The sequence below is a fragment of the Lycorma delicatula genome, chromosome 2 (assembly GCF_047948215.1).
Source record: "Lycorma delicatula isolate Av1 chromosome 2, ASM4794821v1, whole genome shotgun sequence".
NCBI lineage: Eukaryota > Metazoa > Arthropoda > Insecta > Hemiptera > Fulgoridae > Lycorma > Lycorma delicatula.
Genome location: NC_134456.1, coordinates 219,489,046 through 219,509,564, shown reverse-complemented (window position 1 = coordinate 219,509,564; position 20,519 = coordinate 219,489,046). Strand labels below are relative to the sequence as shown.

Below are 20,519 nucleotides of genomic sequence, written 5' to 3'. Positions count from 1 at the left end.
CATAAATTTGCCACAACACCTCTTCATTTGTCACTTTATCCACTAATCTGATTTTTAACATTCTCCTGTAGCACCGCATTTCCAAAGCTTCTAATCTTTTCTTCAGGTACTCCAATCATCTCATAAAAAGTCAAAATTAAAATCAATAACAAAAACAAAATAGAAATCCATGTGAACTAGCTATCTAAAGTTATGTAACTGTAGAGAGTTGAAGTATTATGAATTATCAATGTCTGAAGAAGTGCTGCTATCTACAGCCTTTTATGATAGAGTCATCCGCATACCCTGTATGTAGTTTGATCAAATTAAATTTATTTTTATATTTATAATTGTAAAATCTTTCTAAAATGTCAAAAACCCTATTATTTGTATTAATATTGTATTTCTTAATTTCCAGTACTTCTAAATTTATATGAAAATCGGATATTGAATGTGTATTATTAATAAGATGTTCAGAAACATTAGAGAAACCCAATTTTTTACTTTTATAATATCTAAAGTGTTCATCAAATCTAGTTTTAAAGGATCTAGTGGTTTTATCTATATAAATATGGTCACAATTATTGCACTTTACTTTATAAATACCACACAACTTGTGTAGACCATATGAAGCTGTATGTGTATTATATTTTAAATGTTTTATTAAATGGTTATTTTTTCGGTATGCAGGCTTAAATAAATTTTTATCATAAATCCTTGTTATGTTTTCAACACTTACCAGTATATACATATTTTAAACATACATTGTCAATTTTTTGTGTTATTTATTGGTAATAAATATGTATTATTTTTAATTTTGACATTACTTTATTGTATATATATTTGTTTATTGTATATATTATAATGACCCCGAAAGGATCGATTTTAGAATAATAATAATAATAATAATAATAATAATAATAATAATATATATATATAAAATTGATTCCTAAAACTTTTCCATGTGAAATCTCTTTTCTCCGAATATATAATCAATGCCCACTCCCTCTAATGAAGGCTGCCAGAAATGAGGAGTAATATTAATTGATCGTTTATTTAATTGATAATTTATTAAATAAGCTTATCTTAATGCAATTAAATATGTAATTTATTTACCCAAAGTTTTTTGTTCTTCTTCATGCCTCTTCATAAATGATTTCACAGAATCAAATATTGAAACAAAATAAACATTTTGATAACTGCATGAAATTAGTAAAATTAATAAAGCTGTTATAGTATCATTAATAAAGAATGAATGTAATGTCTCGATAACAACACCTTTTACTTTTTGCAACCTGAAAAAAAATAATTTATTTATGTATTAACAGGAGTTGTTTGTTGGCTATCATTAACAGGGAAGTTATATATTTATCTCTGTTACCTCTTCAGAGTATTTTATTCTTATTAATATTCACATTGTGTAACTCATGTTCTTTTTCATCCCTTTTAATTTTTTTAGGTTATTATAAAAGATAATTTATGAATAAATTTTTTATGAACATTTCGTAATTTTATTACAAAGTTATCCAGGTGATAATACACGATTTTGATTGTTCACCAGAAAAAAATACACAGATTGTTTTTCTAATAAAAAAATAACTTTTTCCAAAGTATTGACACAAAGCACAAACTTAATCCCAGCAATAAAATTCAGGCAAACAATTAGCATTTTGATGATTCACATTTTTTTATTATATGCGAACACTCCCACTTCAAGTGTGTAGTAATCATATTTAAATATTTTTAAAATTCCACTTCTACATTTCCCAATTAAATACATCCAAAAAAAAAAAAAATAGTTTGTATTTTTGAGGTTTTTATAAAATAATTTATTTCAAAATATCACACATCTTCAGTTATATGAATATCATATTCAAATTATTAATGGATGGCTGATCTTATATAACAGTGCAAAATTTAAAAATGAATGACCTTGAATATCCTATTTTTAATACTACAAGGATTCTGTATGATTATGATCCATCAGAGGGGCAATATGAATATTTGATAACAAATGTGCAAGTTCTGCTCAGAGTTCTTAGCAATTCAACCTTTGATAACTCAATTTTTTTTTTTTTTAAAATACCTTATATTTTTATAAAATGAAGCTGCTGCTATTTCTGTTGATTCTCTTTTCCTGAAAAGAAACCACATATTGTCAAGTATTGTATCTGTCCCAAGAAATGACATTAATTGAATTTAATATTTTATATTACTTTATACAGGTGAAAATTAAAAGTTAAAAATAAATATTTTCCTGCTAATACTTGGTTTCATTTTTTACTAAACTAATTTTTTAAGAATAAGAGTATATAATTAACCAAATGTTCAAAAGGATTATTAATATAATAATACGTAAAGCATAGAATGCTTTCTAGTCAAAACAAAAAAGTGACGTAAAAAAATTTACGTATCGCTAAATTTTTATACTCTACCATTATTCAATAAATTCAGAATTTATATTTGTTTAAGACTAATATAAATAGTCAATGAGGGCAATATATAATGTTCTCTTAGACACAAAAAAAGTAATACCTAATAAGGTATCACTATACACAAATTCTTCTTCAAAAGACATTAAAAAGATTAATTGATGAAGGAACAATATTTTCTGGAAGTTAGTTCCACAAGTTTACAATATATACATATATATATATATATATTACAAAAGATTATGTTTGCATATACTCCTAAATGACATACCTTCAAGTTTTAGAAAATTACTGGAGTTCTACAGTTTTCAGTATAGACAAGATAACATTGTAATGATGCTAAATATTTTATATGTTTTAGTTACACAGTTTAAGTAAACTTTCATTATATGATAAATTTCAGAAAAGTTTGGAAGCTTCATATGTTATCTTTGAACTTATTCTATTAAAACAATGACCTTTATGAAATATGGATATATATATTATACCAAAATTCAAGTTTTCATCTTTTACATATCATTGATTTTTAGATTTTACTGAGGGTCTCAACTTATAACTCATATGTCAATGCCCTCATAATGAAATCCTGATAATTTAATTGTTGGGTCTTGAGAATAATTTTTTTATTTATAAATAATAATGAGAACAGTTAAACCTCCATACAGATTATTGCTCTATGAAATTTTTTTATATAAAAATTGTCTAACCACTTAACTTTTATAATTCATTAAAATAATTTTAAAAACTAAGATTCCCTTAAACTTGTTCCCCAGCACACTGTTATGTCTGCAACAGAGTGCTTATTTTAATATTACTTTTAATGGTCAATAAATTAACTAGCTCGTGGGAGAGATGGTATATAGCCAGTTAGTTAAAAAATCATCTGTTGTGCAGGCACAAAATTTCACGATCTATTTACTATTAAGTTTTAGTGTGCCTCTGACATACTTAAAAATACTATAAATGCCAAAAAGAAACTGGGTATACAATGTGAAAAGTTCTTTAATTTTATGTATTTAGCATGTTGACATCCTACTGTCACTAGCATTAATTATAATGGCAATGAACAAGGTAAATTTAAAAGCGACTAAAGTAAACAATTTAAACAATTCATTTGGCTTACTCTCTGCTTATAGTAGTTTATTAAGCCATTATTTTAACAATAATATATTATCTTACCCAGCCAGTAAAATATCTTTGAAATCGTTTAGTGGAATATTCATGAATGTCAAAGAATCCATATAAAGTAGTGGAGCATAATTATACTCAGGTTTTTTATCTTTTTTTGCAGTACCTGCAGATTTTACTGTTGACTTAGCAGTCCCTTTCTTTCCTGCAGATTTTTTATTATTTTCTTCTTTTAGCATCAATAATATATCAAATTTGCGTAATAGCTCGTAATAAGGATCATCATTAACTGCTAAAAAGATTTAAAATCATTTTATTAAAATAAAGTTAAAAAATAAACACACTTATAAAAGAAACCCATTGAATACTGAAATTTTAGCAAAACATACACCAACTTCTTTTAATATATAAAATTACACTTTCACCACAATTTTGATTCCTACAAGCTGCTCACAAACATGAGGAGCTTACATCAATACATTCAAAGAAATCAACATCCCTATGTATCAGCTGATATTTCCTTTGCAAAACGATTTTACCCGTGAATAATCTGTAGTAGTGTAAAATTGTATAAGTTATATATAAATTTCACCATAATAATCTATGTTTTCATCTTCAGTTATTGAAATTCTTTTTTATTTTTATTATTGTCACAATTGTTGCATCCTTCGCTGCTGTCACCACTATAATTATAAAAACGATTTTTTAATAATAAATAAATATGCTTAATAAAAATAAATTTTTTTAAATTTTGCTAATATTACCCAAGTTTACCCTTTTTTATGAAGTTCTTACAGGGGAAAAAAGATGGATTTTAAGTGAAAAAATGCAGTGAATATACTTACAATATAGATATTTTTTGCTTGAAGTAATAATTACAGGAACTAGTCCTGCCTACTGCAATATTTATGGCAATTGAATATATACAGTATTTGAAAAATAACTGGAAGTTACTGTGCAGTTCCAAAAACTTATTTAAACCTTCTACGTTAATCTTCCATTAGGCCAATATGAACAGTAATTGTATCAGATGCAAATAATCTCTCAGATTAACAACAAAAACATCATCCAAACATAGGTGTAAAAAGACTAAAACAGTTCAGATCGTTAAATTATTTACTACGAACACTAAAGCCAGAAAAAACAATCTATCTAATAGCAATCAATAATAATTAATAAAAACAGCAATATTATATGCTTGATTAATTATGTCTATAATAAAACTTAGGCACTTGAATAATGTTCATTATTGTCATTTTCAACTGCAGCATCTTTTACACACCATATTTGCATGCTCTCAACAGAAGAAAATAGTGACATTTTTTCAGGTATATTTAGAATATCAGACTTTCTTCAGTTCACTGCACTTGAACACTTTATCTTTCCCTAATGACAAGCAGTAGCAGCTTTATTGTCTTGATGAGGTATAGCCTGGAATTTCTGAAGTCTCTGCTGAAGTTCTAGTGCATTCCGACTGTTTGACTACTTCGCCTTTGTATTATTTCTAGACAGAGTTCATTTGACAAAGCCTTCAAAAAGAATTGCACTCCTGCTTTTAGTATTTCGGTCTGGGTTATTGGTCAAGAAAATTGTTAGAACTGATTCCTACCATGGTTGAACAAGGCAAAAAAAAAAATTACTAATGGCCATTCACAAACATATCTGCCGATATTGTATGTTATGCCCATGTGCACTAGATCTTTCGTAGAATTGTAGTCTAGAATATTTTGAGCTTTCCCAGTCTCTTCATCAACATCATCATCAAAAAGCATGCTTGAAATTAGGAGGAAATTCTTTTCCTTTCTTGGCACAAGAAATTATGTGAGCAGTTTTGTTGAAACAAAACCATATAAGTTTTCTCAGCTTAAGATTATGTATTCACAAATTCTGACGGGATTTGTGTCTTGTTTTTTCTTATTGTCCCCAAGAATGACAACTTCTTCTGCTTTTGGTACTGAAGTAGTTCAATAATGGAGAACAAATTCTCACAGGTAACATTCCTTCCTGCTCTAAATATTTGTTCTGCCAGTCTAGTAACAGCTTCCAGTTTATTGCTTATGTCATACAGATTCTCAAGCTGCTTACCTGCATCAATCTCCAAATTGTAGGTGTAAAACATTTTAGAGCCTATGAGTGCACATATCTTCACCCTGTATTTATGGGGTTTAGAAGGAATATACTGCTGGAAGGAGCACCTTCCTTGGAACCCTTCCAACTTTTCGTCTGCTGTAATGTTGGTTCCTATGGAATAAGACCTTAGACAGTTTACCACAAATATAGTAAACATTTCTCAGACAGTTGCAAGTGTAAATTTTTCTTTCTTTTTTAGTATCAAAATCATCAAAAAGAAGACACCTAATGAGAAACTTGAACCTCTTGAAGGTCAAGACAAAACTGTACTATCTCCAAAAACCCATCTTCACCCCACAACTCTTAACGACTGCTTGTTGCTTCTTAAGAGTCCTGAAAGAACAGTAAGCTGATAAAAGCTTTATTTCAACCAAGTCTGTTCTTGCATCCCTTTCACACTGAAACCGACTTTTTATTTTTTCAATACATTTATTAGTGTTCTGTAATATCATTTCAAGAATATCTTTTGAGAAAATGCTTTTCCAACACTCAAGTGGTTTGATTCAAAGTATTCCCAAGAACTGCTGGTAGACGCAGTAGAATATTATGAATTCCTTGCCTAACTCTTGAAGTCAGTTTGTTGTTTTACCTTTACCAATGTAGCCCTCTTCAGTTTCCTCTTCTTCACTGTTAGATGCTTCTTATTCATTGTTTGAGTCTCGTTCTCTTTCCTTCATGCAATCTTCCCCATCTGAATCTGACTCTGGTTTGTGTTGTATCCCAATGTTTGAGATATCATGTAAGCTGACTATAGAATCGAGGATTGGAGTGATGATGATGTGGACAATTCTTACACTATTCTTTTCATTGTTCACTTTTTGTAAATACTTATTATGTTCTCATTAATAAATATTGTTACATCATTTGAAAATAAGTATGCTTATTTAAATCGAGACATAACAAGTGGTGACAAGGAGAAAAAGAAAAACTTTTGTGCACATAGCAGTTAACAAAAATGTTGGTGTCCCACAGGTTTGTTTGCATGTTCAAACTTCTCAATAAATTTACCAATCAAATTCAAACTGTTTAATCCATAATATTCATTTATAATTATAGTGCTGTTTTTTAAGTCTATAAATATTGCAAAAGATAGCTGTATCAATATCAACAAACCTGCATAACCTCAAAATGAAGGCCAAACAACTTACCCAGTCTTTGCAAATGCAACAACAATTTCAAACGATGTTACAACAATTCAACATTAATCAAAATCCTCAATCAACAATTCAACGTAGTATGTAATTTTGAATAATTTGACAAAGTTAAAGGAAATTTTCAACAATACAAAGAAGGATTTGATAACTTTCTTATTATGAAAGGATTAGAAGCAGATAAGGACATATCGAAAACAGTCCTTTTAAATATTAAAGGCCCTGAATACTTTGAGCTACTAAAGTTATCAGTAGTAGCCAAAGAACTACTTATCCTAACTTATGATGAAATAGTACAAACTATGAACGAGAAACTATTAACTGAGAAAAAAAAAATGTTTTAGTTGAGAGTCATAAATTCCTATCACAAAAACAAGGGTCTAATCAACCAATTCAAGATTTTGTAACAAAATTACGTAAATTTATTTCAAAATGTGAATTCCAATGCGAATGCAATAAGTATCAGAGGGCTTTCCAACCAAGACGTACGTCATCAATTGTTGCTAGATAACCCAAAAACTTTTCAAGATGCAGTTTCAAAAGCCCAAATCTTAGAGAAGCATCATTACTGGCTAATAAACAATTTGATATCTCAATAGAAAATTCCTTAACCATTGTACACAGAGTTTCTGGACCACAAAGTAGGAGTACAAGCAATTTTACCTCAAAATCTAGATACACGACAAATTCAAGATATTATTATAAGGAACACCCAAAGTCCTCCACCAAGATTCACATCAAGTTCTTGACTTAATTTAAAATATTTAGGAATCAAAGGACTCTGCTTAAGATGTGCCAGGAATAATCATACTTTGTCCCAATGTAGGGTTGACCAATCTAGATTAAAACATGAGTACTGTAAACTGCGAGGCAGTCACGTTGATATAGTGTGCCTAAAAAGACTGATGTCCAAAAAGAATGGTGTTAAACAGTAAATGCAGAAAATTCCTTCTCCACGATCAATTCACAATCTATGAAATTAACAGTCCAGATCAAAACACAGAAAAATACTTCATTCAAGTAAAAATAAACAACAAAATCCAGCAGTTTGAAGTGGATTCTGGAGCTGGACAAACGCTATTAAACAAATCAAATTTTGACAAACTAAACCTGAATACTGAACTTCGGAATACCAACATATGATATTTTGCTTGTACACCACTGGGAGTAGCCAAGGTAGAAGTTTAGCCAAGAAGACTTTACATGGTTCCAAACAATTTTTCTCCACTCTTGGGTCATTCCTGGATAAGGCACCTGGGCATTCACCTACAAGATACTGACACTAAAAAGTATAATACCAATTCAATATATTCAGCATTACCGACCAACATAGAACATGCAATCTTCAATAAATACGCTAATCTGTTTGAAAGATGAGTTGGCAGATGAAAAAACATTACAATTTCTCTCAAACTAAGGAAAAATGCGGAACCCGTAGATTTTAAGGCTAGGGAATTCCTCATGGTCTCAAAATAAAGGTAGACCAAGAACTCAAAATACTTAAAAACCATGACATTATCTTAAAAGTCCAAGAAAGTGACTGGGCATCTCCGCTAGTCATGATCCCCAAGCATAATGGTACCATACATCTGTGTGTTGATTGCAAAAAAGGGGTGAATCCCCAACTACAAGATGCGTACTACCCTATACCAAAAATCAATGACCTTCTTACAAAACTCAATGATTCTTTGTATTACTGCTCCCTAGATCTAGTTAAAGTATATCTTCACGTACCAGTTGATAAGGAGAGTGCAAAAATTCAAATGATTATTACTCATAAATGAAGTTATGCCTTCAATCGCCTCAATTTGTAATCAAACTGCACCAAATGACTTTCATCTTGTCTTGGACAAAGTCTTGAGGGGACTCAGAGGGGTTATAACGTACTTTGACAATGTAATAATTCATGCAAAAACATAAGAATGCTAAAAAAACCTGACGACTTGCCTTGATAGATTACAAGAGTTTGATTTACACCTGAACAAAGAAAAGTTTGAATTTTTCAAAACTAAAGTTCAATACCTAGGCTATTTAATTGAACTAGGAAAAATTTCCAAAGATCTGACTAAAGTCACAGCCATTATAAACACACCTAGACCAGCAAGTCAAGAGATTCTTAGGAATGGTTACCTATTATGCAAAGTTTATACCAAATACCTTGAAACTTACTTATCCACTGAGATTACTTCTTCAGAAAAATCACAAATTCCACTGGTTCTCAAAATATGAAGCAGCATTTATACAACTGAAAAATTAAATTGCAAGTGATTGTGTACTAACCCCATTCAATCCAGACCTTCCACTACAGTAAACTGCAACGCTTCTCCGACAGGCATATCGGGAATATTTTAACATACAATAAATGAAGTAGACAGGCCTATTGCTTTTAGTACTCGTTCTCTAACAAAAACAGAGATGAATTATAGCCAGCTTGACAGGGAGGCACTAGCAATTGTATTTGCCCTAAAAAAATTCTATTATTATAAAATATGGGAAAAAGTTTATACTGAATACCGATAACCATTCACTGACTTACATTTTACATGAAAATTCAAAACATCCAGCTATGACATCCACAAGACTTCTACGCTACACAACTTGGCTCACAAACTTTGACTATCAAATCTGACATAAACGGACAGAAGAAAATGTTCATATTGATTTTCTGTCCCGATCTTCTATTCAAGAAAATATTTCCCAAATTGGACAGTATATGGAAGATGAAGTATCTCTAACTTCTAATGAAATAACCTATAACATTTCCTACAAAACATTAAATTACAAAACTCTTGCCGAAGAAACTTCATGTGATGAACCGTTATCAAAACTGAAATCAGACCTCTTGAATGGCAGAAATTATGATTCTGAGTATTACCTTCAAAGTGGCATCATCTTTAAAGAGCAATGAGTAGTTGTACCAATTTCAATGCATCAGATAGTTCTCACAGAACTCCATCACACTCACACGGGAATTCTAAAGATGAAACAATTGGCCAGACAATAATATATTTACTGGCAAGACCTAGATAAAGACAGAAAATCTTGTCAGAACTTGTTAAGACAGTGGAAAAATAAAGAAAAACCCTTCAAAAGCACCTATCCAACAATGGGATGAAGCCTCAGAAAATTTTGAAAGGGCTCACATGGATTATGCTGGACTGTTTCAAGATCATCACTTCTTTATCTCAGTTGATGCAAAGTCCCGATGGTTGGAAGTCCGTTACCCCAATAATGCACCGACAACAGATTCAAACATTCAATACATATACCCTCAACTCATGGCCTACCAATAATACTGGTCTCCGACAATACAACAATCTTCAAAAGTGAAATCTTTTAAAATTCTCTTCTGAGCACAGCATACACCAAAGTTTATAGTACCAGGTCATTCTGCTACCAACGGTCTCGCCAAACACAATGTACAGACTTTCAAGCAAACATTACAGGCAATTACTTCATCTAAAACTACCAAAGAAAAAATTCAACTAATCAAAGAAAACTAATCAAAGAAAAATTCAAGAACTCTTGATGTGATATAGATCTATATACACCTCTCATCTGGTAAATCTTCATCAGAATTATATCTAAAATGAAACCACCACCATCACCATGAACACCATCACTCCCAGAGCGTGTCAATTAAGCATGGGAGATTGAGTACAAACAAGGTGGTACCCCTTCACTGGCAGACCAATGTGGAGACTTGGAACTGTAGTCCAGAAGCTTGGAAAACTTCACTACATGGTTAAGCTCGTTGGTGACGGATACTCCTTAAAGAGACACACTGATAAATTACTATTTGTCTCTATCGATTCAAAACCAAAGAAAACAGTGACATTTGCTCTGTCACTAAGCACGTATGACAAACCAAGAAGAGATCCCTAAGAAGGGCTCCACCTGGTGCCTTCTGAGGCTGTGTGGGAACCTCAAGACCTCCACCCAGTGCCTACTGAGGTCATGCGGGAACGTCAATAGCAACTGGGAGTGCAGCAACAACCTATTTATAGATGATGAGAAAGGGAATGTAAACTGCCAACAAGACTGCAAGACTACGACATCCTTTTTAAACTTTACTAGTTTTTAATTAATAACTTTATGCTTTAACAATTTAAATCAGTAAATATGTATATAAATTCAATTTTTTTTCAATAAGCGTGGGAGACTATTGTATCCCAACATTCGAGATATTAATGTAAGCTGACTGTCTAATTGACGATTGGAGTGATGATGTGAACAGTTCTTACAACATTCTTTTTATTGTTAACTTTTTGTAAATACTCATTAATAAATATTGTTCTATAATTTGAAAATGCGTGTGTTTATTTAAATAGAGACATAACAATTCGTCTTCAAAATTTTCATTTGGGTTAACAAAATGAAAAATATGTTGTTCATGTACCATATTATGAGAAAAAAGAAGAAAATGTTGGTAAATCACATATCATCAAACACAATTGGCTAAAATTAATCTGTTAAATTTTTTCTGGAAATAATGCAAAATTCTAAACTAAATTCTAACAGTCATTTACAATTTACAGTCACATTATTGCACAACAGCTTGGCGGAATAAAATTGTAATAAATAAACCTCACAACTGGGCACAACTCATCTCACAGATTAAGCGTTCACTACAGCAGACTGCCTAATATTGAGAGAAACTTCTACATGCTCAATGCATACAAGATGATCGAGGGGGAAGGTACACAACTTCAAGAGAATACCACCTGTGACAAAGAAAAGATTTTGCTTTTCATCTTGGACATCGTCATGTGCCTGACAGAAGATTAATAAAAAAAAATTTTAAACAAAAAAAAAGAAAAGTAAAATATTAATGTAACTAGAAAAAATTACAGGTAGAAACAAAAAGTAAACCTCCCCCAATGAACACTCTGCAAGCTAGCTAAGAAGTTTTGAAAGGCCTACTAAACAATATTGAGTTGCAAGATCGTTGTTTGGCGCCTATAAATATGAATCCTGTAGACCAATATTTGGAAAATTGTAAATGTTACTTTATTGCTCTGCTTATATTTGGAAATGTGCATTTTTTACTAAAAACAAAAGAAGTACTTATTCTTAAAAAAAATACCACCTCTATCAAACTAGACAACATACTGTTTTTGTGAAACTCAGAACTATATTTCAACTTATGAAAAAGGGCCTTATTTTTATGCTACTGGTGAATTTTTAATAAATTACCAAACTGTTTTAAAAACTTTTACACTAATTTATTTAAAATAAAATTAAAATATTTTATTATAGACTAACAATATTATTATAAGAAATTTTAAATAATGCTAATTTAACAAAAAAAAAAATGAAACACTGAATTTTCTGCATCAATTCGATGTGTATATAAATATGTGGTGAAATTATTTTGTCCATATTTATTTGTTTTACATTTAGTATCTTTATGTATTTACCATAACATTATTTTGTGTTTATATTTTAACACAATATTTTTACTTAGTAATTAATTGTGTATTTTGTGATGCTGCTCTGATCAAAGGTTTTACTACGTCTTCCCTTGATTCATTCAGGCAAATGCAAGAGTTCCCTTTTTTTATCTATGAAGTAACACATCTACCCATATAGACCTTGATGCGATCTATATGATATATCATTATATCGATCAGAATAAAAGGATTTATTTATTTATGCTATGTAGAATTGTAACTGTCACAAGAACAATGTAATGTAAGAAAAGAAAATCATTTTTGTGCAGTGTTTATAGTTTTCCAAGCTATATGTCTTTGTGAAATTTTTTCTTATGTCATATGAAATTTTGTTATCATTTTACTCAGGATACAAAAATCAAATAAATAAATGCTTAAATAAAATCAATGGGCAAATTTGTCCACAGAATGATTTACTCTTAGGTGTGAATAATTGCTCTTAAGTATTACAGATTCATGAGAATGTTTAGATTTATTTATGCAAAATTAAGGTATACACAACTGTAAAATCAGTCATCTTGTACGATATGAAAATTATAAATACAACTGGAACAGGAAATTTACTCAAGATAGAAGAATTTTAAGAAGGATTTATGGTCCAAAGGCCACAGACTGAAATCAAATAAAGAAATATACAATAATACTGAAAACCTGGAAGTAACAATAAGAAAATGTAGACTAAAATTCTATGGACATATGGTCTGAATGAAATAATCAAGGCTTAACAAACAGATCTTCAATAAATTCTTGAAAACAAAGGTCAAGAAGATGTTAAACAGATGAAAAGAGAGCTCAAAATGTTCAATATTCCAGAAAAGACTTCTTAGACTGAAAATAATATTTTAAGATGGAAAGAATAACGAACTTCTGGAAGAAAAAGAAAAACTATACAAAATTATATTTGCAGGGACCTTGGAAGGCCTTTGCGTGAAAAAAAATTTTAATATGAGGGAGTAAACTTGGTGGGCATAAGGAAGGTCAATGTTTGACTATACCAGTTGATGATGACAAATATGCATGATCCATCATTTAGTAGGCAGAGATCCAAGTCCTGTCTCACTCTGTTTATGATATTTCCTAGAGGGCAACAGATTGTTAAGCCCAATGAAATATAGTGGGAATTAGAGTCTCCTACTATTAATGATGGAGATGGTATTTGGATGAGATAAGAAGATAAATTAAATACATACATTATTAATATGTATTTCTAGTACTCAACAAAATTTATTTTCATTCCCTTTATGATTTCATATTGTTTACTGTGTAATTTGTTACAGTATCTGCTATTTAGTTGCGGGTAATTATGCATAACTGTTTCTCACAGAAAGTAATATGATGATTACGGGATGAAATTTTAAGCCTAAAAATGATTTGAAGCGCATAAGAAGTGGCAGCAGTAAATGTAACAAAAATTATTCTTGGGTTTTCTATGCTCTAAATTCAGGCATTGAGGAAATTGGAAGAAAAAATAAGTGAAATGTCACTGAAGAGAAAGTTTTTAGAGGATAAGTGGAGATTGTATGGTGAATAAAAACTATAAAAGCCTAAAAAATGAGAGCAAAATAGAATACCAAAGTAATAGCAGTTATATTAATTAACATTTTATAGTATTAGATCACTTTTTAGTTGACCAATTAAAAAATTGTTTTCCTAATATTTATGATACAATCTGTTCAACTAGTGAATAATAAGCAAACACGCTATGGCCCGATGAGATAGGATGATATATATGACATGTAAATGAGACTCAGGCTGACCATGATACGTACAACTAATTGAACCTCAACCACCAAAATAGACCAATACCCACCCAATGTCTATTATTCAAATCCATATAAAAGCAACTAAATTTTACTAGGATTTGAACCGCAGAACCTTCGACTTCGAAAATCAGCTGTTACTTTTAGATAAAGAAATAAAATAAAAGTAATAAGACGATTTGAATAACTGATGAATTTTTTTAAATATTTACCCATTTTTCCTTCTGTAAATTCTGCCTGCAAATCAGGTGAATTGTCAACAACCAGAAAAAAATATGCTTCCTCAATTAACTGTCTGACACGCACAGCTGTCTGAGAACGACTATCAATCAATTCTTGAAGTATAATTTCATCTATGGTCTTGGCAACAAATGACAATTTAGTAGCTGCTTTATTTGCCCATACAACATAATCTAAGAAAAAGTAAAAGAGATTTCCAGTATAATTAGTATTCTTTTTTATGAATACAATTAGTAACAAATACACATGTCTGAATAAAAAATAAATATAATGTCTGCAAAGTTATGAAAATAATCTCAAACATAATTTAATCACAGGATTATTCACAAAATTTATTCAATTGCTTTCATAATACCACTCCACTGATCTCTGAGATGGAATAGTATCATCTTTGCCTTATATCTGGAGGTTCTGGGTTCAAGTTGCAGCAAAGGATGGTACATTTCACATGTTTTCATTGTCATCCATCAGTAAATGTTATTGGGTATTTTGCTGTATAAATAAATAGATAAATAATCAATATAAACTAAACGAACAGATTTATTTTTTTGTGGAAAAATCCAAAACCTCATAAAATTTTATATTAAAAATTTTATTTCTTTTAGTTGAGAAATCAAACTGTACAATAATTCTTTCACGAAGTTTCCACACAAGGGTATAAACAAATAATTCTCTGACTGTAAATTCTTAAAAATTTTAATTTTTGTAGTAAAATGACATTTCTGTGTTTTTACATCATGTTTGTAAACTGAATTTTAATGTGAAATTTATAAAACATTTTACCAATAGACAAGATATCTTCCATTAGAAGTTATTCCTGGAAAATATCTACAAAAACTTACTACAAGTTATATATACATAAAAAACTCTTCTAATCATTCTGTACAATATAAACTTTCAACATTTACAACCATAGAGTACAGACTACACATCTCTCTCGTAAAGAAATTAACAGGATGAACTACGCACAAAATAAGTTGTTGAAAGTTACAACAAAAGCACCTGCATAGAGTTTAGAGTAAGCCTCAGAATATCACAAATGACAAATTCAAAAGATTCACTTAATGACCAACCGCACTGAAAAAAAATTGTTTATCTATAAACTAGAACAATAAATAAAATAAAATACACTGTCAGATCAAAACATGCATAAATTATACAATTTTAATTATATGGCATCTAAAATAAGCCTGCTCTAAATACAAGATCTAGTAAGACAAAAAGGGTAGTGCTTTTCACAATAATACAAAAAGTGTATATAAAAGCAGTTAACCTAACATAACCTACCACTTCTTAATCCACTTTTACAAACAACCTTCTTCACACAATTCATAAATCAATGCAAAAAATCAACACATGAAAATAGTAGAGGATGAAAATTAGATATTCATGAGCAACTCAAATTATACAAAACACAAAAAAATATAAAATGGATTAAAAATAAATTTAAATTATGTACACTTTTTGAGCATATATGAACAAATATTCTTGAAAACCAATCAATTAACATTGCCATATGATAATTCTCAACATATCTAGTCGTACTCTTCGAATGATTCTGATCTATAATGACTACTAGCTCAGACTAAGTAAAATTTTTTATCTGCTTTATCTTATAAACCTTAAACTTTCACCTTAAAATAAAGTGCGCTGAAGTCGATTTAATAAATATTTAAAGATTCTACGATTATATAATGGTGTCCAAAAAGCAACATCACAAACTGCTTAATAAAAGTTGCAGTTTTACCTCAAAAATATTATGTAAATATTGATCAAATTTTTGTTTTTTACCCAGTTAATGTGTGTAATATGTTTTAATCGATTGCTAATTAATTTAACTGATGAAGAAGCATAGCTTTGTCTAAAAATATAAGGTTATCAACTTAAGCTAATCAGTACGTATTACATAGTAGTAATCAGTATACTAATCATTCATTAATATTAAATACGCACTCTATGACTAAGGTCTTGTACATTTGCCGACTCATACTTATGGAATCTGGTAATATTACAACAACAAACTCTTATATTTTGATAGGTTAGTATGTTTTTATTCATTTTTTGCTTTACTTTCCTAGCTATTATACTACAGAATAATACAGGAAACTATTGTATGGGTAAAACCTAATTCTTTATTCTTTACAGTTCTTCATATTTTTCAGTCATATGAGTCTTAAAAAAGAAAAAAGAACCACACTTGTTTATGTATGAGTGCATGTGTATTTTTTTATGCTAGTACAATCTACAACTGATCTACTCTACAGCCATTTTAATTATGTATCACTATATTTAATAATAAGACAGCTTTAAAATTTTTAGTCTAAAATTTATTCTCTGATCAAAATATGTTCTAGATTTCATTCCAAGTGAAAATCATTTTTATGTTTATACAATTTTATTTGCACATTACACATACAGATTTATCCACTATATTGTGCTGCACAGATTGTGTTATATTAGATTCAGTCTATATGAAATAAAAAAAATATATATATATTTATGTGCCTATACAATTATGTGCACATATTATTTATTACGCTTTATAATCAACTTATTATTGGATGAGATTATTACAAATTAATTTAAAAAAAAAGAAATAAGTATTATACAAAATTATTTACAAAAGGTTACAGTTATTTTACGCTAAATATTTTTCTTTTTAAGCCGATAGAAAATACAAACCTACAGAAGGTGCACCATGAAAAATAACCACATCACCACCAATCTCATCTTCATTGACTTGGTCCTGTTCAGTCTCAGGGGTTTCTCTGTAGAAGAAACTTTGAGAATCAATGTTGGATAAAAATTCGACAAACTGTTCTTGATGGGCAGCTACATAATCTGTAAGAATTATTTGAAAGAATCTCATCTCACATATGGAAAAAAAGTACCAGTTATGAAAAAGTAAATCCTCTGTTAGTATACTGACGTTAAAGAATTATTAGAATGAATAATAAATAGAAATTCACATAAACAATTAAACAAACTAGATCTGCCAAGAGTTTACAAACTTGACTGGTGGGATTGCAGTACGTTCTATACAGGACAAACAGGATGCAGCTTTCTGCAACAATACAAACGCCACATAAAAATATTTTACCACTGAATCCAACTTGCAAACCATCTTGGTAAAACAAGTCATACATGAACAACAAGAAGAAGAAAATCTTACACATAAACAAGAAAGATCCAATTCTGTCATATTTGAACACATCTAAATAATCAAAACAGCTAATTAAATAAACATTGTTTAAAAGAACATTAATTTTTAACATATAACACTTTTCATACTAAAGTCAAATGTGTGCTACATCTAAAGATACACTCAGTAATTACAGGAGTGTCTAATAAAGCTGTACATAGAATGAAAGATAACTCATACACACAGTTAATTTTTCATAACTTTTACCTTAAAATAAACTTTTAGTGCAGATAATTTAAAAAATTTCAATCTTAAGACACAATAACATAACAAAATTAGATCAATCAAAGTAAAATATAACTAAAATAAAGTTGTTAAATTTTCTCTCTGATAAAACTACGAGGGTAAGTCAATTGATATCCGCAATTTAGTTATATTTTTGTTATATATGTTGGTAGTTCTGTTGTGTTGCGTAGATGACGCATGCGTGGTTTAATTGTTGTTATGTCTGTGCAAGTTTGATGCTGCTAGGTCAGTTCCATTATCGCTGCCCTGCCTATGGCTGCTTAGCTTTCTGTTTGCACCAAAGAAGAGCAACGTCAGTGATACGTTTTTTGTGGTCAGAAGGTGTACCAGGGGGCGAAATTCACCAAAGACTTTCGGTACAGTACAGGAACAGTGTGTTGCTGCAATGGAATGTCTACGAATAGATTGAAAAATTAAAAAATGGTCGCACAAAGGAGCCGGACAACCGTTTACCACCACAAATGAGGAAAACATTGAGCGTGCACATGACATGGTTTTCTTAGACAGACAAGTAACTATTGATGAAGTGGCACATCATCTGCAAATTAGTCACGGTTCTGCCTACAAAATCATCCACAACAGAATTGGGTTTCATAAAGTATGTGCAAGATGGGTCCCAAAACAACTCACACAGTTGCATAAACAAACGCACTTGGGCATCTGCCAAAAACATTTGGATCACTATGGTAATGAACAGGACATCTTCTTAGAAAGAATCATCACCGGTGATGAAACATGGATCCATCATTACGAGCTGGAGAGTAAATGGCAGAGTATGAAATGGAAACATCCAAATTTGCCCATAAAAAAAAAAGTTCAAGACCCAACCATCCGTAGGAAAACTGATGCTTATGATTTTCTGGGACTCACAAGGCCCAGTATTGGAACATTATGAGAAAAGGAGAATGACAATAAACAGTGCGCGTTACAGTGAGATGCTTACTGCCAAGCTAAAGCCTGCAATTCGAAGCAACCACCGAGGACTGCTATCGAAAGGTGTTGTGTTGTTGCACGACAATGCCCGTCCACATACTGCTGCTCACACTGCTGAAATGTTCCAGAAACTCAACTCTGAAGTACTGGCTCATCCTCCATACAGTCCTGATCTTGTCCTTTCTGACTACCACTTGTTTGGTCCAATGTCAAAAGGCATTAAGGGGCCGTCGATTTACCTCGGACGAAACAGTGAAAGAAGCAGTACATTCCTGCCTCGCAGCTCAACCGAAAACTTTCTTTTATGAGGGCATCAGGAAGCTTGTGCAATGATGGACCAAGTGCGTTGAAATGCAAGGGGACTATGTTGAAAAATGGTGTACATGTAAGATTCCTATTTGTATTGCAATACAATTTATAACTACATTGCAGATAATATTGACTTACCCTCGTACTAGAGGTAGACAATTTTCAATATTCTCATCACATTTTCTGAATAGTAGATTGTTAAAGATAAAAAAATTCATTTCCAGTTCATCATAATCTGATGAAGGGACTATAATTTATAAATTAGTTCAGTAGAAATGTACTAGTTAATATTATAGCTTTGAAATTATAAAAAGCAACTATGAAATGATAAAAAAACTAATAATTTTGAAAACTATAGGATTTTATGAAAGTACTTATAAATGACTACATTTTAATTTCAAGCAATCGAAATAAGTGCACAGGTGCTTATACCCACAAAGGGTAGTTTGATGTAGTCAAATAATGCTATAGAGCATAAAATAATGAAAGACTAAGAAAAATAAGATTTTTATGAAGTCTACTACGACTTTTTCTAACAAACAAATCAAGATTATTTTAATACAACTATTAATCAGTTCTTTAAATCACAAATTTAAATCAAGTTAAGGATGATTAAACAATTTCATTAACAAACATGAGTATATAGAACAATAACTGATTATCCAAAGGCTACAATATTACTGAATAATCTAATTTTAGTTTAACAGAAGATCATAGACATGTAAGATTGGTGCATAGAATACTGAGGGTACCTGAAAAAAAAAAAAATCAGAACTGAACCAGTGTATTACAAATATATTTAACAGTATAAATCAAACTAAGTTGTCTGACCTAGTAAAATAATTAAATCATAGATGGTACTGACTACACCCATATATTTTTAAGAAGTATGTAAAAGATATGGTCAAAAATGCTTAAAAGAGGATGAAGTGATCAGCAGAGAAGAAAGAAAGGTCCACACAAAACTGTTTCTGGGATGAATCATAGGATATTCAACAGATGATTTTTAAATTATGTTGTAAATTATAGTAATGATCACTAAAAGAAAGGATTGAATTAGTAAAACAGTACAGGTACTTAAGTGTAATGTTAAAAGATTAGTATAACAGTGAAAATGAAATAAAAAATAGAACAGCAACACCTATAGTCAATATCAAAAGTTAAATTTTGCAGGATCCTGCATCATCAGTCAGTACAAAATTCCAAAATTTCATCAAACAAAAACCAAAAATAAGTAAATAAAAACTACTAACGACTGATGATGAGGGATCCTGCGAAAGTCGACTTTGGGAATTAGTTTTTTAGTTCTGATACTGTGTTTGGCGGTTATATTAGGATATTTTGCACTGTGGTCAGTATTTTGATGAATTATTTGAATTTTCACAAAGTATCTGTTATATTCTTAAATAGATATTTTGTCAACCAGAGAGATGGTTCTCTCTTTGCATACAGCATACTGTAATGAAATAACTATGCATAAACAAAAATAAATATTATATTTAAATATGATATTATATTACATTTGAATATCAGCAAGTCTGAACACAGTTTCATGC

The 20,519-nt window shown here is 30.3% G+C and overlaps 1 protein-coding gene across 1 annotated transcript in view; it reads right to left on the bottom strand.

Annotated features, from left to right (window-relative positions):
* Positions 1-20,519, bottom strand: part of LOC142320067 (uncharacterized) — an 80,552-nt gene that overhangs the window by 42,539 nt on the left and 17,494 nt on the right. The window contains exons 5-8 of the mRNA XM_075357743.1: positions 16,956-17,114; positions 14,246-14,446; positions 3,591-3,831; positions 1,096-1,274 (exon numbers count right to left, since the gene is read on the bottom strand). Of these exons, the coding sequence (XP_075213858.1) occupies positions 1,096-1,274; positions 3,591-3,831; positions 14,246-14,446; positions 16,956-17,114 (780 nt within the window). The remainder of the gene's footprint in view (positions 1-1,095; positions 1,275-3,590; positions 3,832-14,245; positions 14,447-16,955; positions 17,115-20,519) is intronic.